The sequence below is a fragment of the Sminthopsis crassicaudata genome, chromosome 2, assembly GCF_048593235.1.
Source record: "Sminthopsis crassicaudata isolate SCR6 chromosome 2, ASM4859323v1, whole genome shotgun sequence".
NCBI lineage: Eukaryota > Metazoa > Chordata > Mammalia > Dasyuromorphia > Dasyuridae > Sminthopsis > Sminthopsis crassicaudata.
In genome coordinates, this window is record NC_133618.1 from 322,795,561 (window position 1) to 322,813,370 (window position 17,810).

Below are 17,810 nucleotides of genomic sequence, written 5' to 3' on the forward strand. Positions count from 1 at the left end.
TTTATTATTATATAAATATTCTTTTTTTGATTGTAGTTTTCAGGTAGTTCAATTATTCTTACATTTTCTTTTCTTGTTCTGTTCTCTAGATCTGTTGTTTTTCTTATGAGATATCTCACATTCTCTTCTATTTTTTCAATCTTTACATTTTGTTTTATTATTTCTTGGTCTCTTATAACTTCACTAACTTCCCTTGTCCAATTTTAGTTTTCAAGGGATCATTTTCTCCCTTGAGACTCTGTCTCCTTTTCTAGTTGGTTGACTTTCTTTTCATAATCTTTTTTTTTTTTTGAGTGGTTCTTTTGGTTTTGTTTTGTTTTGTTTTTCCTCAACATCTCTCATTTAATTTTTCATCTTTTTTGAGCTCTTCTATGAATCCTTTTTTTGGGGTAGTGACCATTTGACATTACTCTTTGGGGAAGGAGAAACTTTTTTTTTTTTTTACTTCATTATCCTCTGAAGATGAATCCTGGTCTTGTCTATTCCATAATAAATTTCCATCATTGGATTTTTTTCTCCTTTGCCTACTCATTTTTTTTTTATTTGTATCAAATTATTGGTGTAATCTAGGGCCAGGGGGATGGGGTAGAAGAATGGTGCCTCTGGCCTCAGATCCTCCTTTTGTTCTCCCCTATGGCCTGGAACTCAAAATCAATAACTCCACCTTCCTGTATCTGCCCACAACCAGCAGTATTCTTGCTCCACTGCTTCTGCACTCACAAGCTGTGTGTTGTGTCCCTTTTCATGCAGTGCTGCATCACAGCAACTGGACCTGGTGTTCTTTCTCAGCAGAAGTTCCTCAATCTTCTCTGACTCCCTGACTTCTTACACTGTCCCAGGGTGAAAATTCCTGTGTTTATGACCAAGGCTATCTTTAAATCCAGTTATCCAAAGGATCTCACCTGGTTGTTTCAATGGACCTAGCTTGGAGATATTTACACATTAGAGGCCCAAACTGCCATCCTGATATTTTTCTTTGGATCTTTTCTGATTGTCCCAGAAGGACCAGTGTTCTATCCTAACTCTTGTTAAATTTATCAATTTGTATTAGTCCTTAAGTTCAGTTTTGTCTTTTTTGTGGGGGAAAGCTGGAGCGTTTGGAACTTTCTGACCTATTCCGCCATCTTCCTAGAATTCTCTCTCAAGTTTATTCTTTAAGCCAGTGTTGCTCTTGTTTTTCATATCTCTCTTGTTAGTGGAAAGATAAACTATTATTTAAATCAGTTAATTTCTCAACTATTTTAGTTGCCCAATTGTGGTGATTGGCCTACATAAGTTAAATTTCTTTAGTAGACAGTAGTATTTGTTGTTCTTTTACCCACTTACTCTTTTATCTTTTGCATCACAATGATTATTAAATAAGGACTCATTTTGGAGTTGCTTCAATTGCACATCATGCCATTTTTATTCTTTCTTTTAATTTGGTATTGATTTTAATCATTACACAAGTTAACCAAGAATCTAATATATACATTTTATTTGCATTCAGTAACCAGTTATTGCTTTTCTGTTTTGGTAGAATCAACTTCATTTGTTGTGATATTTTGTGCTTACTATGAGTAGCTTACCATCTTGACTTTCTGTTAAAGAAAGTTTTCTTTATAATAATTTAGATGATGACATATAGACATAAATATTATATGTTCTTTACATGTCTTTGACTTCTTTAGTTTCTTATTCTAAAATGGAATTTTTCAATGTTTTTTGTTAAACTCTTCTATGCAGACATTTTCATTGAATTTCTTTTGTATCACAATATATATTGATTCAATTTAAATTTGTTATTGTTCACTTGTTTTTCAATTATGTCCAAATCTTCCTGACCCCATTTGGAATTTTCTTGCCAAAGATACTGGAGTTACTGGGCATTGTCTTCTATAGCTCATTTTTCAGATGAGGAAACTGAGACAAACAGAACTAAGTGACTTGCTCAGGATCACACAGCTAGTCTAAGCCCAGATTAAATTCAGGGAGATGAGTCTTCCTGACTCTAAGCCTGGCACTCTATCTACTGTACCATCTTGCTGAACTTTACTTTAAGTGCTTTTATTTACTTTTAAAAAGAATTCCTCTACCTTTGTATCCTTTTCAAAAGATGTGAGCTGATAGGTCATGATCACCTTCTTGGTATTCTTTACATGGTCATCATGAGCACTACCCAATGAAACAATGTTCATTCAATGACTTGAATTTAGGTTTCACTTCTATGTTTGTTGATTTTCTTATGGCCTATGGGCAATTCTTTTATTTTCCTTTCTAAAGCAGATTCTTCTTTACTTAGCTCCAAAAATAAGTACTATCATATTATGAACAGTATTTTTAACATGAAAATCTCCTATAAGTCAGAAAAGGAGTATGTTTGAGCAAGTCTTGATTCAATTTGTTTTTCTAATATAAGGACCTCTAGTAGGTTACGATTCATTTCTCAAGTAATTCCAAGAAAAATTCTGCCAAATAGGATCTAAGACTTGAATGAAATCAATAGCCACAATCAGAGAATGAACCCACGTACAGTTTGTGCATTTCCCTCTCTCTCCTTGCCAGGACAAATTTGAGGTTTCTAAAATAAGAATAAAATAAGAATATATTGGTATAAAAATCAGAATTAGAGGAAACCCAGAGATCTCTTTTCAGATTAAGAATTAAAAGCAATGACTTCAACTCAATGTAATATTATGCCCTCACAGGTTAGCTCATCACTTCTGATCTCATCACTATGCTATCTGATTTACATTCTCTTGCTCTCTCAGTAAGTCTCCCTTCAAATTGAAAGTATGAAGGATAAAGGCCAAACTCCTCCCAATGCTTTCTTTTGTAGAAGGCAGAAAGCTGGATTAGGGGGATCATTGCACTGTGCATCTGCTGTTTTGACTAGTTTCAATTCTTCAGAACAAGATGTTCCCATGCCAAATACCACTTGGTCTTCTCCCAGCCTCAGCTTTCCTGCCTCCTTTTGTATGTTATCTCTCTCTTTAGATTTTTTTGAGGTCAGTAGCAATCTGTAGTAATTGTATCTCTAGCATTCAGCACTGTTCCTGGCCCATTTTTGTTGGTGTTGTTCTTCTATTTTTCAGTTATTTCCATGATCCTATTTGGAGTTTTTTTGTTTTTGTTTTTGTTTGTTTGTTTGTTTGTTTTTGTGGCAAAGATACTGGAATGGTCTGTCATTTCCTTTTCCAAATCATTTTGAGCTGAAATGAGAAAACTGAAGTTGATATATAGTATTCCACCAAGCTGCCTCCTAGTGTGTAGTAGGTGTTGAATAAATGTTTATTTACTTGAATTAGATGCAATTACTGAGTGAAGAGTGGATCCTAGAATCCAGATCTCCTGATTTCCAATTTAATCAATGAGCCAATTAATCAGAAAACATTCATGAAGTGTTTTCTATGTGCCTGTCGTTGTTCTAGACACTAGGAATAAAGACATGTAATGAAAACATTCTTGGTCTCAAAAAGCCTAAGATTTATAGAGAGACATAAAAGTGTGTGTGTGTGTGTGTGTGTGTGCGCGCGCGCGCATGTACAAAGTATATACAAACTACATAGAAGATAATTTGGGGAGAGGAGCAATAATAATTACAGGGTTTCACTTCAGAGGAACAAGAGATTTTAGTGAAGTTGGAGTATATTCCAGGCACAGGCACAAAGGTACAAAGATAAGACATAGACTGTGCAAGTGAGGAACAGCAAAGTAGGCCAGATGGATTGTAAAGTAGAATGTTCTAAGAATAATGTATTAACAAGGTTGGAAAGATAGATTGAGGGGGTCATGTTGTAGTGGGCTTTCAAAGGCAAACAGAGGAACATATATTTAATCCTAGAGACAATAGGGAAGAATTGGAGTTTATTAAATAGGGAATGAGATCGTCACATTTGCACTTCAGGAAAATCACTTTAGTACTGGTAAAGAGGATGTATTGGAATGGAGAGAGACTCGAGGCAGAGAGTTACTCCCGGTGAGAAGTTATGAGGACTTGAAATAAAATAGTGGCTGTGCCAGTAAAGAAAAGAAGATGCTTGTGAGACATTTTATATAGATAAAAATTGAATGATTTGGTAACTGATTGGATATGTAGAATTAGAGAGAGTTGACAAAGATACCCTTTACAAAAATGGAAAATTCACAAAGGAAGTAGGTTTAGAAAAGAAGACAGTTCTAATACTAAATTTTAAGACATCCTTTTGAAATATCCAATAAGCATTTGGAAATTATGATGTAAAACTAAGGAGAGAGACAAGGGGAAATATATTGATTTTAGAGCCATGTCCATAGAAATATTACTTAAACCCCTGGAAGCTGATAAGGTCATCAATAATAGAATACATTAAGAGATTAGAATAAAGTCCAGATAGAACCTGGGTGTGAGAAATATGAAAGAAAATGAATCAGCATGAGAGCTTAAGGAGTAATAAAAAGGTAAAAGAAAGACCAAGAAAGCAGGATGTCCAAACAAAAACAAAAACCTAAAAGGAGAGAGTATCCTGGAGGAGCAAGTGATCAACAATGTCAAATGTTTCAGCCAAGTCAAAAATTTAGCAGTAAAGATCATATGTGTTAACAATTAGGAAATCATAGGTAACTTTGGAGAGAGCAATTTCAATTAAGTAGTAAGATTGGAAGCCAAATTGCAAAAATTTCAGAAATGAGAGGAGAGGAAATGGAGAACATGGGTACTGATAGCTTCTTCTAAGAATCTAGCTGTGATAAATGATAGAAGATGTTAGCTTAAAGTGATAGTAGAGTCAAATGGGAGTTTTTCTAGAATGGGAGACCCTTGGATGTGTTTTAGACAGTAGGGAAAGAAGGAATAGAAAAGGAAAGATGATTAGAAAGAAAGGATAATATTAAAAGGAATATACTGCAGAAGAGAGGGGAATTAGATTAAAGGAACATGGAGAAGAGTTGGCCTTGGTAAGGAATAAAAGAATAGAGATTGAGAAGGGTTTTGATATCTAGAGAAGGGAAGAAGATCATATATATTGACCTATATGCTCCAAATATGAGATTGAGAGGAAAGTGATTGGGGATATTTGAAAGGTGATGTTGTGGGAGGCTTAAGAAATCAGTTTATAATAGCATAGTTTTATTAACAAGAGCCCCACTTAGTTTAGGTTGCATAAATTTGTAATGACTAAAATTGCAGTCCAACCAAACTTTTAGTATTCTCTCTACTTAAAAAAACTTTACATCTCCATTTCCCCCACAACATATCTATTCAATTTATTTTTTTGAACACAAATAACAAAATTCATATTTATCTCTATTACATTTCATCTTCATAGAATCACAATTTTGTAATCTAAAGGGACTTCAGTAGCCCTAGTATCATCTATACCTAAAAGAGAAACCCACCATAAAATACTTGTCAGGTATTTGTTCAACATCTTCAATGGGTAAGATGTGGGAAAAAATACCACCAGATACAACCCATTCCATTTTTGGACATCACTAACTGTTAGGAAGCTTTTTCTTCCTTCAAGTCTAAATATGATTTTTTGCATCTTCCAACCATTGCTCCTGGCTCTGTCTTCTGTGATCAAATATAAAATATTTGGTCTACCTTCTCCATGACTTTAAATACTTAAATGAAGCTATCATGTACCCTTCAAGTCTTCTCTTCTTCAGATTAAACATTTCCAGTTCTTTCAAGTGATCCCATATAAGATAAACTCAAGGCCCTCCCATCTTCTATATGTTCTCTAGCTTATCAATATATTTTCTAAATTTTGATGCTCAGAATGTGACCCCTTGTTTCAGATGAGGTCTAAAGACTACAAGCCATCACCTCCCTATTCCTAAAAACTATGGTTCTTTTAATGAAATCAAAAGTGCATTTTTTTATGGGGAGGGGGAGTTGCCACATCATCTCATATTGAGCTTGAAGTTCAATAAAAACACTCATGCTTTTTCTTACCAACTGCTATCTAAGCAAGCCTCTCCCAATATGTGCTTGTGAAATTGATTTTTTTAACCCAATGTAAGACTTTACATTATTCTTATTTTGTTTCATCTTATTAGATAAAATATATCCAAAATACAAGCTTGTAAATCAGTAAGACAGAAAACTAAGACTAGAAGCTAAAACTAGTAGTCTCAGTTTATCTTATACTAGAAAGTCCCAAGTTACTAAATCAGTTCTATATATAACTGCATATGCTAACATATTTAACAACTAAAACCACTGAATTCAAAATCATTAGTGTCAAACTCTGCTTAACTCTGTTAAGTTAGCTACAATTTATCTTATCTTCAGTATCTTATTTACTATTGATATTTTAGTAGGTTGACATTTATCTCTTAATAACCACTCTTTAGCTCTAATTGATCAGCAACTTTTTTTCAACTATTGGATTATACTGTTATGTATTCTGCATCTTTCTATATTGCCTACAGTCCTTTCATGAGTGACTTTGTCTTGTTCAGGTCAGACCTCTTCTATTCATGACATATTCTTGTTTTAATTGTCCAATAATTCTTTCCTAAAAATTTTAGTTTAATATGACTTGTTTCTAATTAACCTATGCTCTTAATATTCACTTCTTGTATTTACAAATAATAGATAAACATTTATTAAATGCCTTCTATATGCCAGCTGTTAATCTCTGGAAATATAAAGAATGGCAAAAGACCAGCCTTGCCCTCCAATCCAAAAGCTCCATATTAATCCAAATAGTTAAGGCTACAATTTTGATTCAGGCAATGAAATTTCTTGGATTATTTGGTGAAAGTATAATAAGTGATTGAAAGTAAGTGCCTAATGACTTGAAAGTTTTTTAATATTAAGAATCTGGAAAAATCAGAAGCTTCTGGTTAGTGTGTATTAAATAGAAGATACCCACTATTTGGTAGCCCAGAACTGGATAAGAAGATTAATGGCTTAACGGAAATTCTACCTTTTCATTTTAGACAAATTCCTTTTGAAGTAGCCAAATGTCTTATTTTATTTAGGGTCTTTGAGAAATGGAGTTTTAAGAGATGTCTTCCTCTCATGTCCTATATTGCAGCATGATCTCTGCAGGAGAGTCTGCCTACCAGCTGCTACTGTGTATAAAAATCTCATGAAGTTTATTTCCTCCTGAGTGCCTTAGGAACTATTGTTCAAGGAACTGAATATAGGCCTGCAGTATCCTTTTGCATTTATTTATGTTAAAATGATTGATTTTTCACATAGGTACCTTCTGTATCTTAAAGGTACCTTCTGCTCAATAAAGTTAAAATATTTTCTGTCCTGCTACCCTCAATTAATAAATATATTTCACTACCTAATCATGTATCCTATTCTGCTTTCCATCCAGCAATGCAGAGAGTAAAATTCTCTTGGCTCCTGCAGGCTTGGTGGTAGACAACTCCTGAAGCTTGTTTGATTGGCATTAAAGGATGTTATAGATTGTAAATCCCATGTCAGAACTCAATTTTTGGACTTCAGACAGCAAAGGAAACTCAAAATCACGTTTAATCCCGTTTTATGTTCAAAACCAACAGCAAGGATACAAGGTCAAAACTTTTTACTAGCATTTAGGCAAGGGTAGGAAAATATAACCTATTTTAGGAAGGTTCTTAGATAACTACTTTAAAAAACCCTAATTGTTAATTACATCAGAGAAGTTAATAATGATAGAAGTGCAGCAGTGCCCCCATCTAATGTTAGTAATTATCCCTTTGTGGTTTGTTTTTTAAAGATTTAACATCAGAGGCATCATCCATTCCATAGAAATGATGTTTTTATTGAGAAAAATGTTCCTGGGTATTATAAAAGCATAAAATCAATTCTCACAAAGAACTAAGGCATTAAAGGAAATTTGGGGATTTAGGTTGGATAGAGTCACCTGTACAAGCCAATAGAGCTAAAGATGGGAACTAACATCCCAAGTCATCAGTAGGTCACTTGAAAGAAACATAGCAAAGAAAAACCAGGAATTTTTAACTGGTTGAATGACAGAATGAAAAGACTAAATGACCATGACAAATTAGTCATTGCGGGGGATAGCTGGCTCAATGATCAATCAATCAACAAGAATTAATTAGGTGCCTATTATATATCAAATACTGTGCTATTGAGGATATACAGCAAATAAAACAATTTCTGCTCTCAAAGAGCTTATATTCTAAAGAAAGATGTGTGTATATGTTTGTGTGTGTGTATGTGTGTGTGTGTATGTGTGTGTGTGTGTGTGTGTATCTGTGTGTATTATTTGGGATATTTGGGAGCCACTAGTCTCCCAAGTTTTTTGAGTTTTACTGAGGGAAGAAGTAAAGTGATTAGAGCTGCACTTCTTTAAAATCGCTATGGGAGCTGCATAGAAAATGGATTCAAATGAGTCAAGACCTAAGTGAAGATCAATTAAGTGGCTATTGTAATTGAGCAAGGGAGAGGTCCTAAAGGCCTCAACTACGATGGTGATTTGTGTGGGGAGGGAAAAGGAGAGAGATATAAGTGATGTTTGAGAGATAGAAAGGATAACATTCAAGAACTGATGGGAGATGTGAAGTGAGAGAAAGTGAGGAGTTAAGATCCAGCACTTGCCTGGGTTTTAGGGAAGGCCTTTGAAGAAATGGAATGGAAAAAGCTAACTGATTTAGTGATATTATGGAAGAAAGCTAAGGAGAGACTTGATTCTTTGAGAATCCCTTAATCTCTAGTTTAAAATCTTGATAGGGAAGGATAACTCAGATGAGTTTAAAGGAGAAAGAAAAAAAAAAAAAAGAAACTCTAATATCCATAACTGGAAAGACACAAGCTCTCATCTTCCTAAGTTCAAATCTATCCAAATAATAAATCTGTGACCCCAGGCAAGTCACTTTACATCTTTTTTTGCCATAATTTCCTTATCTGTGAAATGATCTGTAGAAGGAAATGGCAAACTGCTCCAATATTTTTGCCAAGAAAACCTCAAATGAGGCCACAAAGAGACATGACTGAAACAAATGAACAACAAAATTCACATGCACACACTCAAACATTTACTCAGAGTTGTGCTTCAGCTAGTTTTAATGCTGATTCAATAGTTAAATTTTCATCATGAGCATTATTATGCCTCAGAAATCTTCAAGCACTTTAAGTGCTTTAAATAAATACTTTTAAGATTTGCAAAATGCTTTACATCCAGTATTTTATTTGAGCCTCATAACACATCCTACCAATACATATATATATATATATATATATATATATATATGTATATATATACACACACACACACACACACATATATATTTATCACCTAATGAATGGTAGCTAGTCTCTGCTGTTGTTTAAAATAAAGGTAAAAGGCATTCAACCCTGGGGATCTCTGGAACTTGTCTAGTCACCCCCTAATACTACTTGCTGTAAACATTTCTTATGCCCAGAAACTTGTATGAGGAGAGGCCAAAAAGAGAGTTGGAGTTGGCAGTATCTTACATCCCACTACACATAGCTGAAACCAGCAGAGTTTGCAACGTCGTACAGAGTTAAGGAAGATGAGTCCTGCGGCTGCATGCTGAATGCAGCTGCCTTTTCAAGACTAGTGTTACTGGAATTTAAGGCTGACGATTTCCATCTGATTCTATATACTCTTCAATAATTTCCTTTAGCTTGGTAACAATATTTCTTGTCTCCTTATCTTAGTGTTCAAATCTGATTTCAAGGATTAGCTTGTATGTTTTATACCAAATTTTTGACTTGGAAGGGAAAAATAAACACTAGGGTTTATTAAATGTCTGCTGTGTGCTAGGCACTGTGCTAAATGCTTTTGCATAGATTATCTCATTTAATCCTTAAGACAATCTTGGTAAGTATGTACTATTCATATCCCTATTTTGTAATTGAAGAAACTTAGGCAGACAAAAGGTAGGTGACTTACCTAATGTCATACAGCTAGTAAATATCTGAGGCTAGATTTTAATTCATCTTCCTGGCTCCTGGACCACTGCTCTATCCACTCACTATACCATCTAGCTGGAATGGGGCTTTGTTATAGTGTATTAATTATATCACCATTCTTTGTCAAAAGAGAATGAATGGCTCATTAACAACATCCTATTAATCACTTTACAACATCCTTTGTCCTTTTATATGTTTATTGTTGAAAGAGGATGTCACCATTAATTCCAAAAAAAGTTCCTTATGAATTGTTTTAAATTCATCTTACTTGAAATCTTCTGGGTGGATGTCTTTTAATAATACTTGTTTCTCCCTTTTCCAGTGGAATATCAACAGATATGGGCCTGGACATTTCAAGGCCTGAGGAGAAATAAGAAAATGTCATTACAAATATTTTCACATCAATTAATATGAACCATTGATAATTTGATTCTCAATAGATACAGCATTGGAGGCCTGGGTTCAAATATGGCCTCTGATACTTACTAATTATGTGACTCTAGACAAGTCAATTGAATTCAGTCTTTCTCAGTTTCCTCTCAGTAAAATAGAAGTAACTATAAAATGAAGATAATAACAGTATCTACATCCCAGGGTTGTTGTGACAAGTGTATGTGTGTGTGTGTGTGTGTGTGTGTGTGTGTGTGTGTGTGTGTATGTGTGTGTGTGTGTGTGTATTTAATACTAGGGATAATAGGGATAAAACTAGAGTTTTACTGAGGGAAGAAGTAAAGTGATTAGAGCAGCACTTTAGAAAAATCACAATGGAAGCTGTATAGAAAATAGATTCAAATGAGTCAAGATTTAAGTGAACTTTGCAAACTTTGTAGAATACTTAGAAAACTTTAAATTGCCATATAAACATTAGCTATTACTGCTAATAAATTATCACATCTTCCCAGATATAATTTTTAAATATTTAATCTAGAAGAACAGTACACTCTTAAAACAAAGTAAAAAAATGGACATGATAATGGCTCATTGTGTTAATGGCACAGTGATAAAATGTTAGACCTTATAAAATGTAAATTTCATTTATTTATTTAAATTTATGGAATAAAAGAAACATTTCTACAACATAGTATAATAAAAAGATGATTGCATGTGAAACTACAAATCCATTATCATAGTAATTTGTTTTTTCTTTTTTTTCCCCTCCTTTTTTTTTTTTTTTGCCCTCTCCATCCTAAAGATGGCTACCATTAGATAACTAAATAAGAGTATAAGTTTCATAATGGTAAGGAATGCAAATTCTTTGATGTAATCTCAAGCAATATACATTTTCTTCCTTCTAAACTGTTATTTCACTGGAAGAACAAAAAGAAGGAAACAAGCGTTTATTAACATGTGTGAGGCATTATGCACATTTTGTCTATTTTATTTGCACAACTAGGGTAAAAAGATATTGGCATAAGAAATCACAGAATTTTCATCCACCAATTGACACTGTTTACTGATCTGAGATTTCATCTTACAGCTTTGCCTGAAGCACTGAGTTTAAGGGATGTGCCCATAGTCACATAGCTAAATATATGTCAAAAGCAAGGTTTCAACTCAGTGGTCCCTGACTCTAAGGTTGGCCCTTTAGCCATTCTGGACATTATTTCTCAATTTGAACATGCTTATAAAGCAAATGCTTAATAGATGTTTGCTGTATTGGATTAGATGATACCCAGAATTAACCATGACCTTCCTTAGCTCCTCCCTTACCTTCTATATAAGGAAATAGTTCTGATAATAAAAACAACAATAAATGTTAAATTATTAAATAAATTTAAAACTCAGGACACTATTCTGTAGCATAGGTAGGGCATTGTTTTCTCCATTTTTTGGATTTGTGATTTCATTGATACTTATCAATTATCATCATCAGTCATCACATAGTATCCCAAAAGCCCTTTTTAGTAGCAGTGTTTTAAGATTCGCAAAATATTTTACACATTATCTCATTTGATCCTCACACTAACCCAATAAAGTAGGTGCTATTGTTATTGACATTTTACAGGTGAAATAACTGAAGATGAGAGAGGTTAAATTAATTTCCCAGGATCAAGGAGCTTGTGCCTGAGGCAAAATGCAAACTCAGGTATATTATTTTATTTATTTATTTATTTATTGCTGAGGCAATTGGGGTTAAGTGACTCACTTAGAATCACACAGCTAGTAAGTGTTAAGGGCCATGATTGAACTCAGCTCCTCCTGACTTCAGGACCTGTGCTCTTTCCACTGTGCCATCTAGCTGCCCCAAAAGTCAGATATTCTTGACAAGAAGTCCGGTGCTCCTTCCATTGTTCTTCAATCAATGTAGTCAAGTCCAACTCTTTGTGACCTTATTTGGGGTTTTCATCGAAAAGATACTGTACTGGTTTGCCATTTCCTTCTCCAGCTCACTTTACAGATGAGGAAACTGAGGCAAATAGGGTTAAATGACTTGCCCAGGGTGATATAGCAAGTGTCTGAGGTCAGATTTTAACTCACAAAGATACATCTTCATGGCCTAACATTCTATCCACTGAGATATCTTGAATCAAATACATGTTAATATACACATATTGGGGATATGTTGTTACAACCATAGCCCCAAATGCACAAAAAAACTGGGCTTGAGAACTTAAAATGACCCAGAAATCCCCAAACCCCTTTTGCACACCTTAAAAGGCCTTTGTCTCCCTTTCTTCCTGCATAACACTAGGAATGGAAATCTCATGCAAGACTTCTGTCTCCCTGCCTCTGTCTTTGATATAACCTCTTAGCAAACAGTTGCAAATCTGTCAGATAAGGAAGCAGGCTAACCTGTTAGCTGGTTTCTTTAGACCCCATAAAAGACCCTATGTCCTTTTGTTCAGGGCCTCATGATTTGGATACTGATCCCATGTGGCCAAAATCAACTTTAATAAATTCTCCAATTGAAAATTAATATTTCTCAACTAGTCTCTATATGTTGGCACAACAATATGCTCATTTATTCTTTATTTTTATTGGCAGAAATCACAGAACCATAGATTAGATGTGTAAGAGAATTTAGATATCATATAGTTTTGGATAAGGAAACTGAGGTCCATAAAAGTGGCTTACTCTGAGGTGTAGGATCAAAAATTTTGGAAATCACTGACAGAGAGTATTAAAACAGGTAGGTTTGAAATTTGCCCGTGAGATAATAAGTAAAATTCTTTAGTCTTTCAGACTTTGCTCAGTTTTCTCATCTGTAAAATGAGATAATTTGAGAGGATTAAGTCTTAGAAAGACCTAGGTCTTACAGAAGACTAAACAACTTTGGCCACGGCACTTAACTTTTCATTACCCCCTGGCCATTCTTTAGGACCATAAATTGTGCATCCTGAGTTGGAAAATGGAAAGATCAGCTAGGTGGCACAATGGATAAAACAAGTCTTTTTGACTCCAGAAATTTAAAAAGAATGAGATTAAAATGAAATAGGGAACAACTGGAATTTATTGAGTAAAGAAGTCATATACTCATATCTTTCACTTAAGGAAAATCATTATGTTATCTCGATAAAGAATGAACTGGGGAGGAGAGTTCTTGAGGCAACAAAACCAATTAGGAAGCTGTTGCAACAATTCAGGCAAAACAAAATGAGGATATTGAAGGAGGTAGTGAGTATGAGCAGAGAAAAGGGGATGGACTGAAGACATCTTCCTCAGAAAGAAAAGATTTGGCAACTTATTGGCAAATAAAAAATGTCAATAGTGAGGTTGTGATTCTGAAGTGATTAAAGTGATTGGTGTTCTCAGCAGCAATAGAGAAGTTAGAAGAGGGCTGGTTTTAGGGAGTGAAGATAATATAATGAAATATCCAAACTGTCACAACATATCCAGACTGCTTATCTTGTTCAACTCTTTCTCTTCCACCCAAAATAAAAATAAAGGGGGTGGGAGAAGGACCAACTGCTGCCATGGAATGAAAAGCCTTTGGAAACCATTCTCCTAATATTTGTCATTGCTATGTTGTGATCTGGGGAGAGAGGTAAAGATACTTGGAGGAGGGAAGCAACTGCATTTGAAGCTTAGATTGAAGGTGTCTGGAACAAGGTTAAGTTAGGTTAAGAGAACAAGGGACAAATAACAAAGTTAAGCCAAGAGAGAGGAATGGGAGGAATGTTGATAGATGTGGGTGCATGTGGTTGTTTCCAACAAGCCCAAGCCAATTGCTTGTCATTTGATCCAAGTTCTCACACTCTGATAGGTTGATTCCACACCTCCTTGGGATAAGATTATAGTTCTCCTGACATCTAGTTATAGTCCTCAGCTTGGAGACCATAAATATCTATTAAGAACTTGTGTATAAGTCACTGTAATAGACCCTGAAAGTACAAAGATGATTCTTTCCAAAATTAATAAAAGATAGGAACAAAGCATATCCTTTGAGGGGAAGACCTCAAACCATGACCAAACAACCATGACTTGTTATAATCCTTTCACACATCTATTGAATAAATTCCATATAAAGAAGGTGGATGAGAAACATCTAGACAATGAAAACATAGAAAGAGAAAAGCTCTTTCTACTTAAGTAAACTCATCAATGAAAGAGGTCAATTTCTTTTTTCTCTAGTTTGCTACCTAAATGCACCAATACACCTTGTACAATCTTCCCTTACTTAAATCCAGTTCACTTGCATGTCAGGGCATCATCTCCCTATTGTCATAGTCTTCTTCGAAAATGAAAGACAAACAACAGATAAGAAGTTCCATGAGCAAACTCGGAACTTCAATGCATCATTTCTTGGTCTTATTTTTAAAGGTGGCTTAAAGAATTATAATATAATAAAATTTAAATGAAGGCATACTCTTGGCTTTTTATGACAATTTCAACTCTGATTTTTAAATGCCTTACCCATAATTCACCTCACTCTCCCTTTGCTTTTCAGTGGAAAATTCCAAGGTAAGGTTTTTAATTTTTTCTTTTTTTTTTTTTTTTGGTTATGAGGCTTATAGTTTTATTGGCGTAAGGACCTCCAGGTAAGGAAAATCCCTCTATAACTGCAAATCTAAAATTATCTATTACACTTCTCTGGGACGCAGAAACTGATGTATCCAAAAGTTGCACAACTAGTAATTTACCCCTGCTTTTCTTTCTCAGAAGATCTTAAATACAGTATTTTTTCTCTATAATTTTAAATGAAGTAGGTTTTCAGTTTAGCTTAAAGTCTTATCATTGCATTAAGTAATACAAAATAATAATTATGATAATTCTACATGTAATATTTATATAAAATATTAAGATTTTCAAAAGATTTAACAAATCTGATAATATTAAGTGTTATTTTCTTCAATCCCCACCACCCTGTGAGTGGGGTTAATTCTTATCCTTAGTTATGTATGAGGAAACTGAGGCTCAGAGAGATTGAATGGTTTGCTTAGAACCACACATCTAGCAAATATCTGAGGAATGATTTGAAACTTGAGTCTTCATAATTCTGAATCTATTCATTATCTTACATAGCCCTCTATGTGGAACTCAGTAATTAAAATATTTTTGGTGAAAGATTCCCAAATGCCAATTAGATGTCAATTATCACTATTAATTTTTCACTTTTTAATTGGGCTTGAAAGCAGTCTTACCTATTTTTATATTTTATATTTCCAATACCTATGTAAGATGTTAGGGACATGTTAATATCTCCATATTACAGAAGAACAACATGAGATATATGAAAAGATTTAGTAAAAATATTTAGCCTAAGGTCATAGAACTAGATAATGGTTCAGCTATGCCTAGAACTCAGCTCTCCTGAATATTAGTTAATGATGGCTCCATATACTACTTTTAAAAAGTTTTAATTCTGGTCATTCACAAGCATAGGTCAGTTTAGAGCCTTGACTTCCAAAGTGGGCCCATGTTTCCATATTCAAGTGAAATAATTTTCTTGTCACACACAAAATTTCTATCCTAGAGATGAAATGGGGACATAAAAGCATCTTTGCAGAAAAAAATCTAAAGAGAAAATCCCTTTCTGTAATTAGGAATTGAGAGATATAGCAAACACTCACTTATCCAGAATAGCAATTAAGCCAGCCAATTGTAGAAACATTGTAGTATCATGCATATGATTATTTTTAACATTATTTTATATTTTCAAACACATAAAGATAATTTTCACATTCATTTTTTCTTTATTAAAGTTTTATATTTTTCAAAACATATGCATAGATAATTCTTCAACATTAGCCCTTGCAAAACCTTGCAAGGTTTCTCCCCTTTCCCCCATCCCCTCCTCTAGATGGCAAGTAGTCCAATATATGTCAAACATCACATCCTTTTTTATAAGATTTTGTGTTCCAATGTTTTTCTTCCTCCTATATGCCTCTCCTCCTCAAGACAGCAAGCAATCTGATATAGGTTAAATATGTGCAATTCTTTTAAACATATTTCTATAGTTACATTTGTGCAAGCAGACAAGCTTTTTTTAGTTGTTAGTTATATGGAACAATGCCTTCTAGTTAAGTAACTAGAGACATTCATTTCTTTTATAAATCTGGAATGGGATACAAAAACTGGAAGACTATTAATAAAAAAATACTTGGTTTTAAAGTAGTTTGGAAATATCTAATAACCTTTTCTCAAAGTGTAACTTGTATTTAGATGCTCTGTCATAAAATGCTAGGAAGTGCAGGGGCAGAAATTACTTAGTCTATCCAGAAACAATTTATAGTCACTTTAGGATTGATTCTTGTAATCAGAGTACTGAAGTTTATTCTTCTTAATTTGAAGATGTATAGTGAGAAAAAGAGAATATGGAGTAAAGAAAGAAATGTCCTATTCATTCATTCAGTTGTCCTCTGGAATCATTAGTAGTTTGAAATTATTCAAAGCTTTTCGACTATATTTCACTAGTGATATAAGATATTATAAAAATAATTTTTAACTTAGACCCTATCTGACTATTATTGATTTTATACATACACACAATGCTGATAGTATAATATGAGCCATGCATTAAAAATACTTAGAAACAGTAAGCTGAGAAGTATCAAAATTATTTTTCCTCACCCTCAAACCAGAACTGCAAAAATCTTCCTCACACATCTTTCCAAAATAAACTCCTTTGGTACCCTGGACATGCTCTTAATTGCTAAATCTTTTGATACATGTTAATATCTTTTTTCCAGTTAGATAGAAAAATTCCAGTTCTCTGTAAAAACAACCACATTTTATCAATAGCATTCCTTCCTATGGAAGTATAATTTCTAAGTCATTTTCATTTTTTACCTGAAGAATATCTTCCATACAAAGTCTCCCGAAGTGGTGGCAGCTGCCTGTCCAAAGTTTTCTTCTTCCCTTGTTTTTTTGCAAATGAATATAAACTTTGTTCCTCTGGATTCTCATTGAATACTATGTCCACTGGGTTGGCTGGGGAAGACATTAGGTCTTTGTCTTGTATAGGGGCCACTTTGGTCACCCTATGGTGAGGCTTAGAGTGTTTTGACCCCATTTAACTTTAAGACATTAAAATATGTATATGGGGAAAATAAGGAGAATCTTAGACTTTCAACTTAACCTGTTATTAAGATATGTTCTTTCTAGTTGCTTTGTAAAGCAGTCTTTTAATTCAAGACATCTTTCTAGTTCTGTCTCATTAGACATAAGCCTTTGGGGTGACTTCCTGGTAGGCTGGTTTCTATGGCTACTTCCCTATTAACTTCTCCCTAGTCATTCCTGAATCAGAATTCTGTTAAACATTTATTCCATTGGGTTTTTCTCTGATAGAATTAGTGTAAGGAACACTAACTTTTATTAATTATTAGACAAATCTCTTAACACCATAAAAAACAGTATATTTGTAGAAAGAAAGCTTAGAAAATTCAATTGTTTTTGAATTCCACAAATAAGATATCAAGATATCATTCCAGGCATCAAATACTAAAATGAGAAAATATCCTCTGTCCAGAAGGAGCTTACAGTCTAACAGAGAGATACAACATAT

At 34.0% G+C, this 17,810-nt stretch overlaps 1 protein-coding gene across 1 annotated transcript in view; it reads right to left on the reverse strand.

Annotated features, from left to right (window-relative positions):
• CCDC198 (coiled-coil domain containing 198) overlaps positions 1 to 17,470 on the reverse strand; it is a 46,336-nt gene extending 28,866 nt beyond the window's left edge. The window contains exons 1-2 of the mRNA XM_074285122.1: positions 17,096 to 17,470; positions 10,134 to 10,225 (exon numbers count right to left, since the gene is read on the reverse strand). Coding sequence (XP_074141223.1) covers positions 10,134 to 10,225; positions 17,096 to 17,318 — 315 coding nt within the window. The 5' untranslated portion in view covers positions 17,319 to 17,470. The remainder of the gene's footprint in view (positions 1 to 10,133; positions 10,226 to 17,095) is intronic.
• Between the last annotated feature and the right edge of the window lie 340 nt (positions 17,471 to 17,810).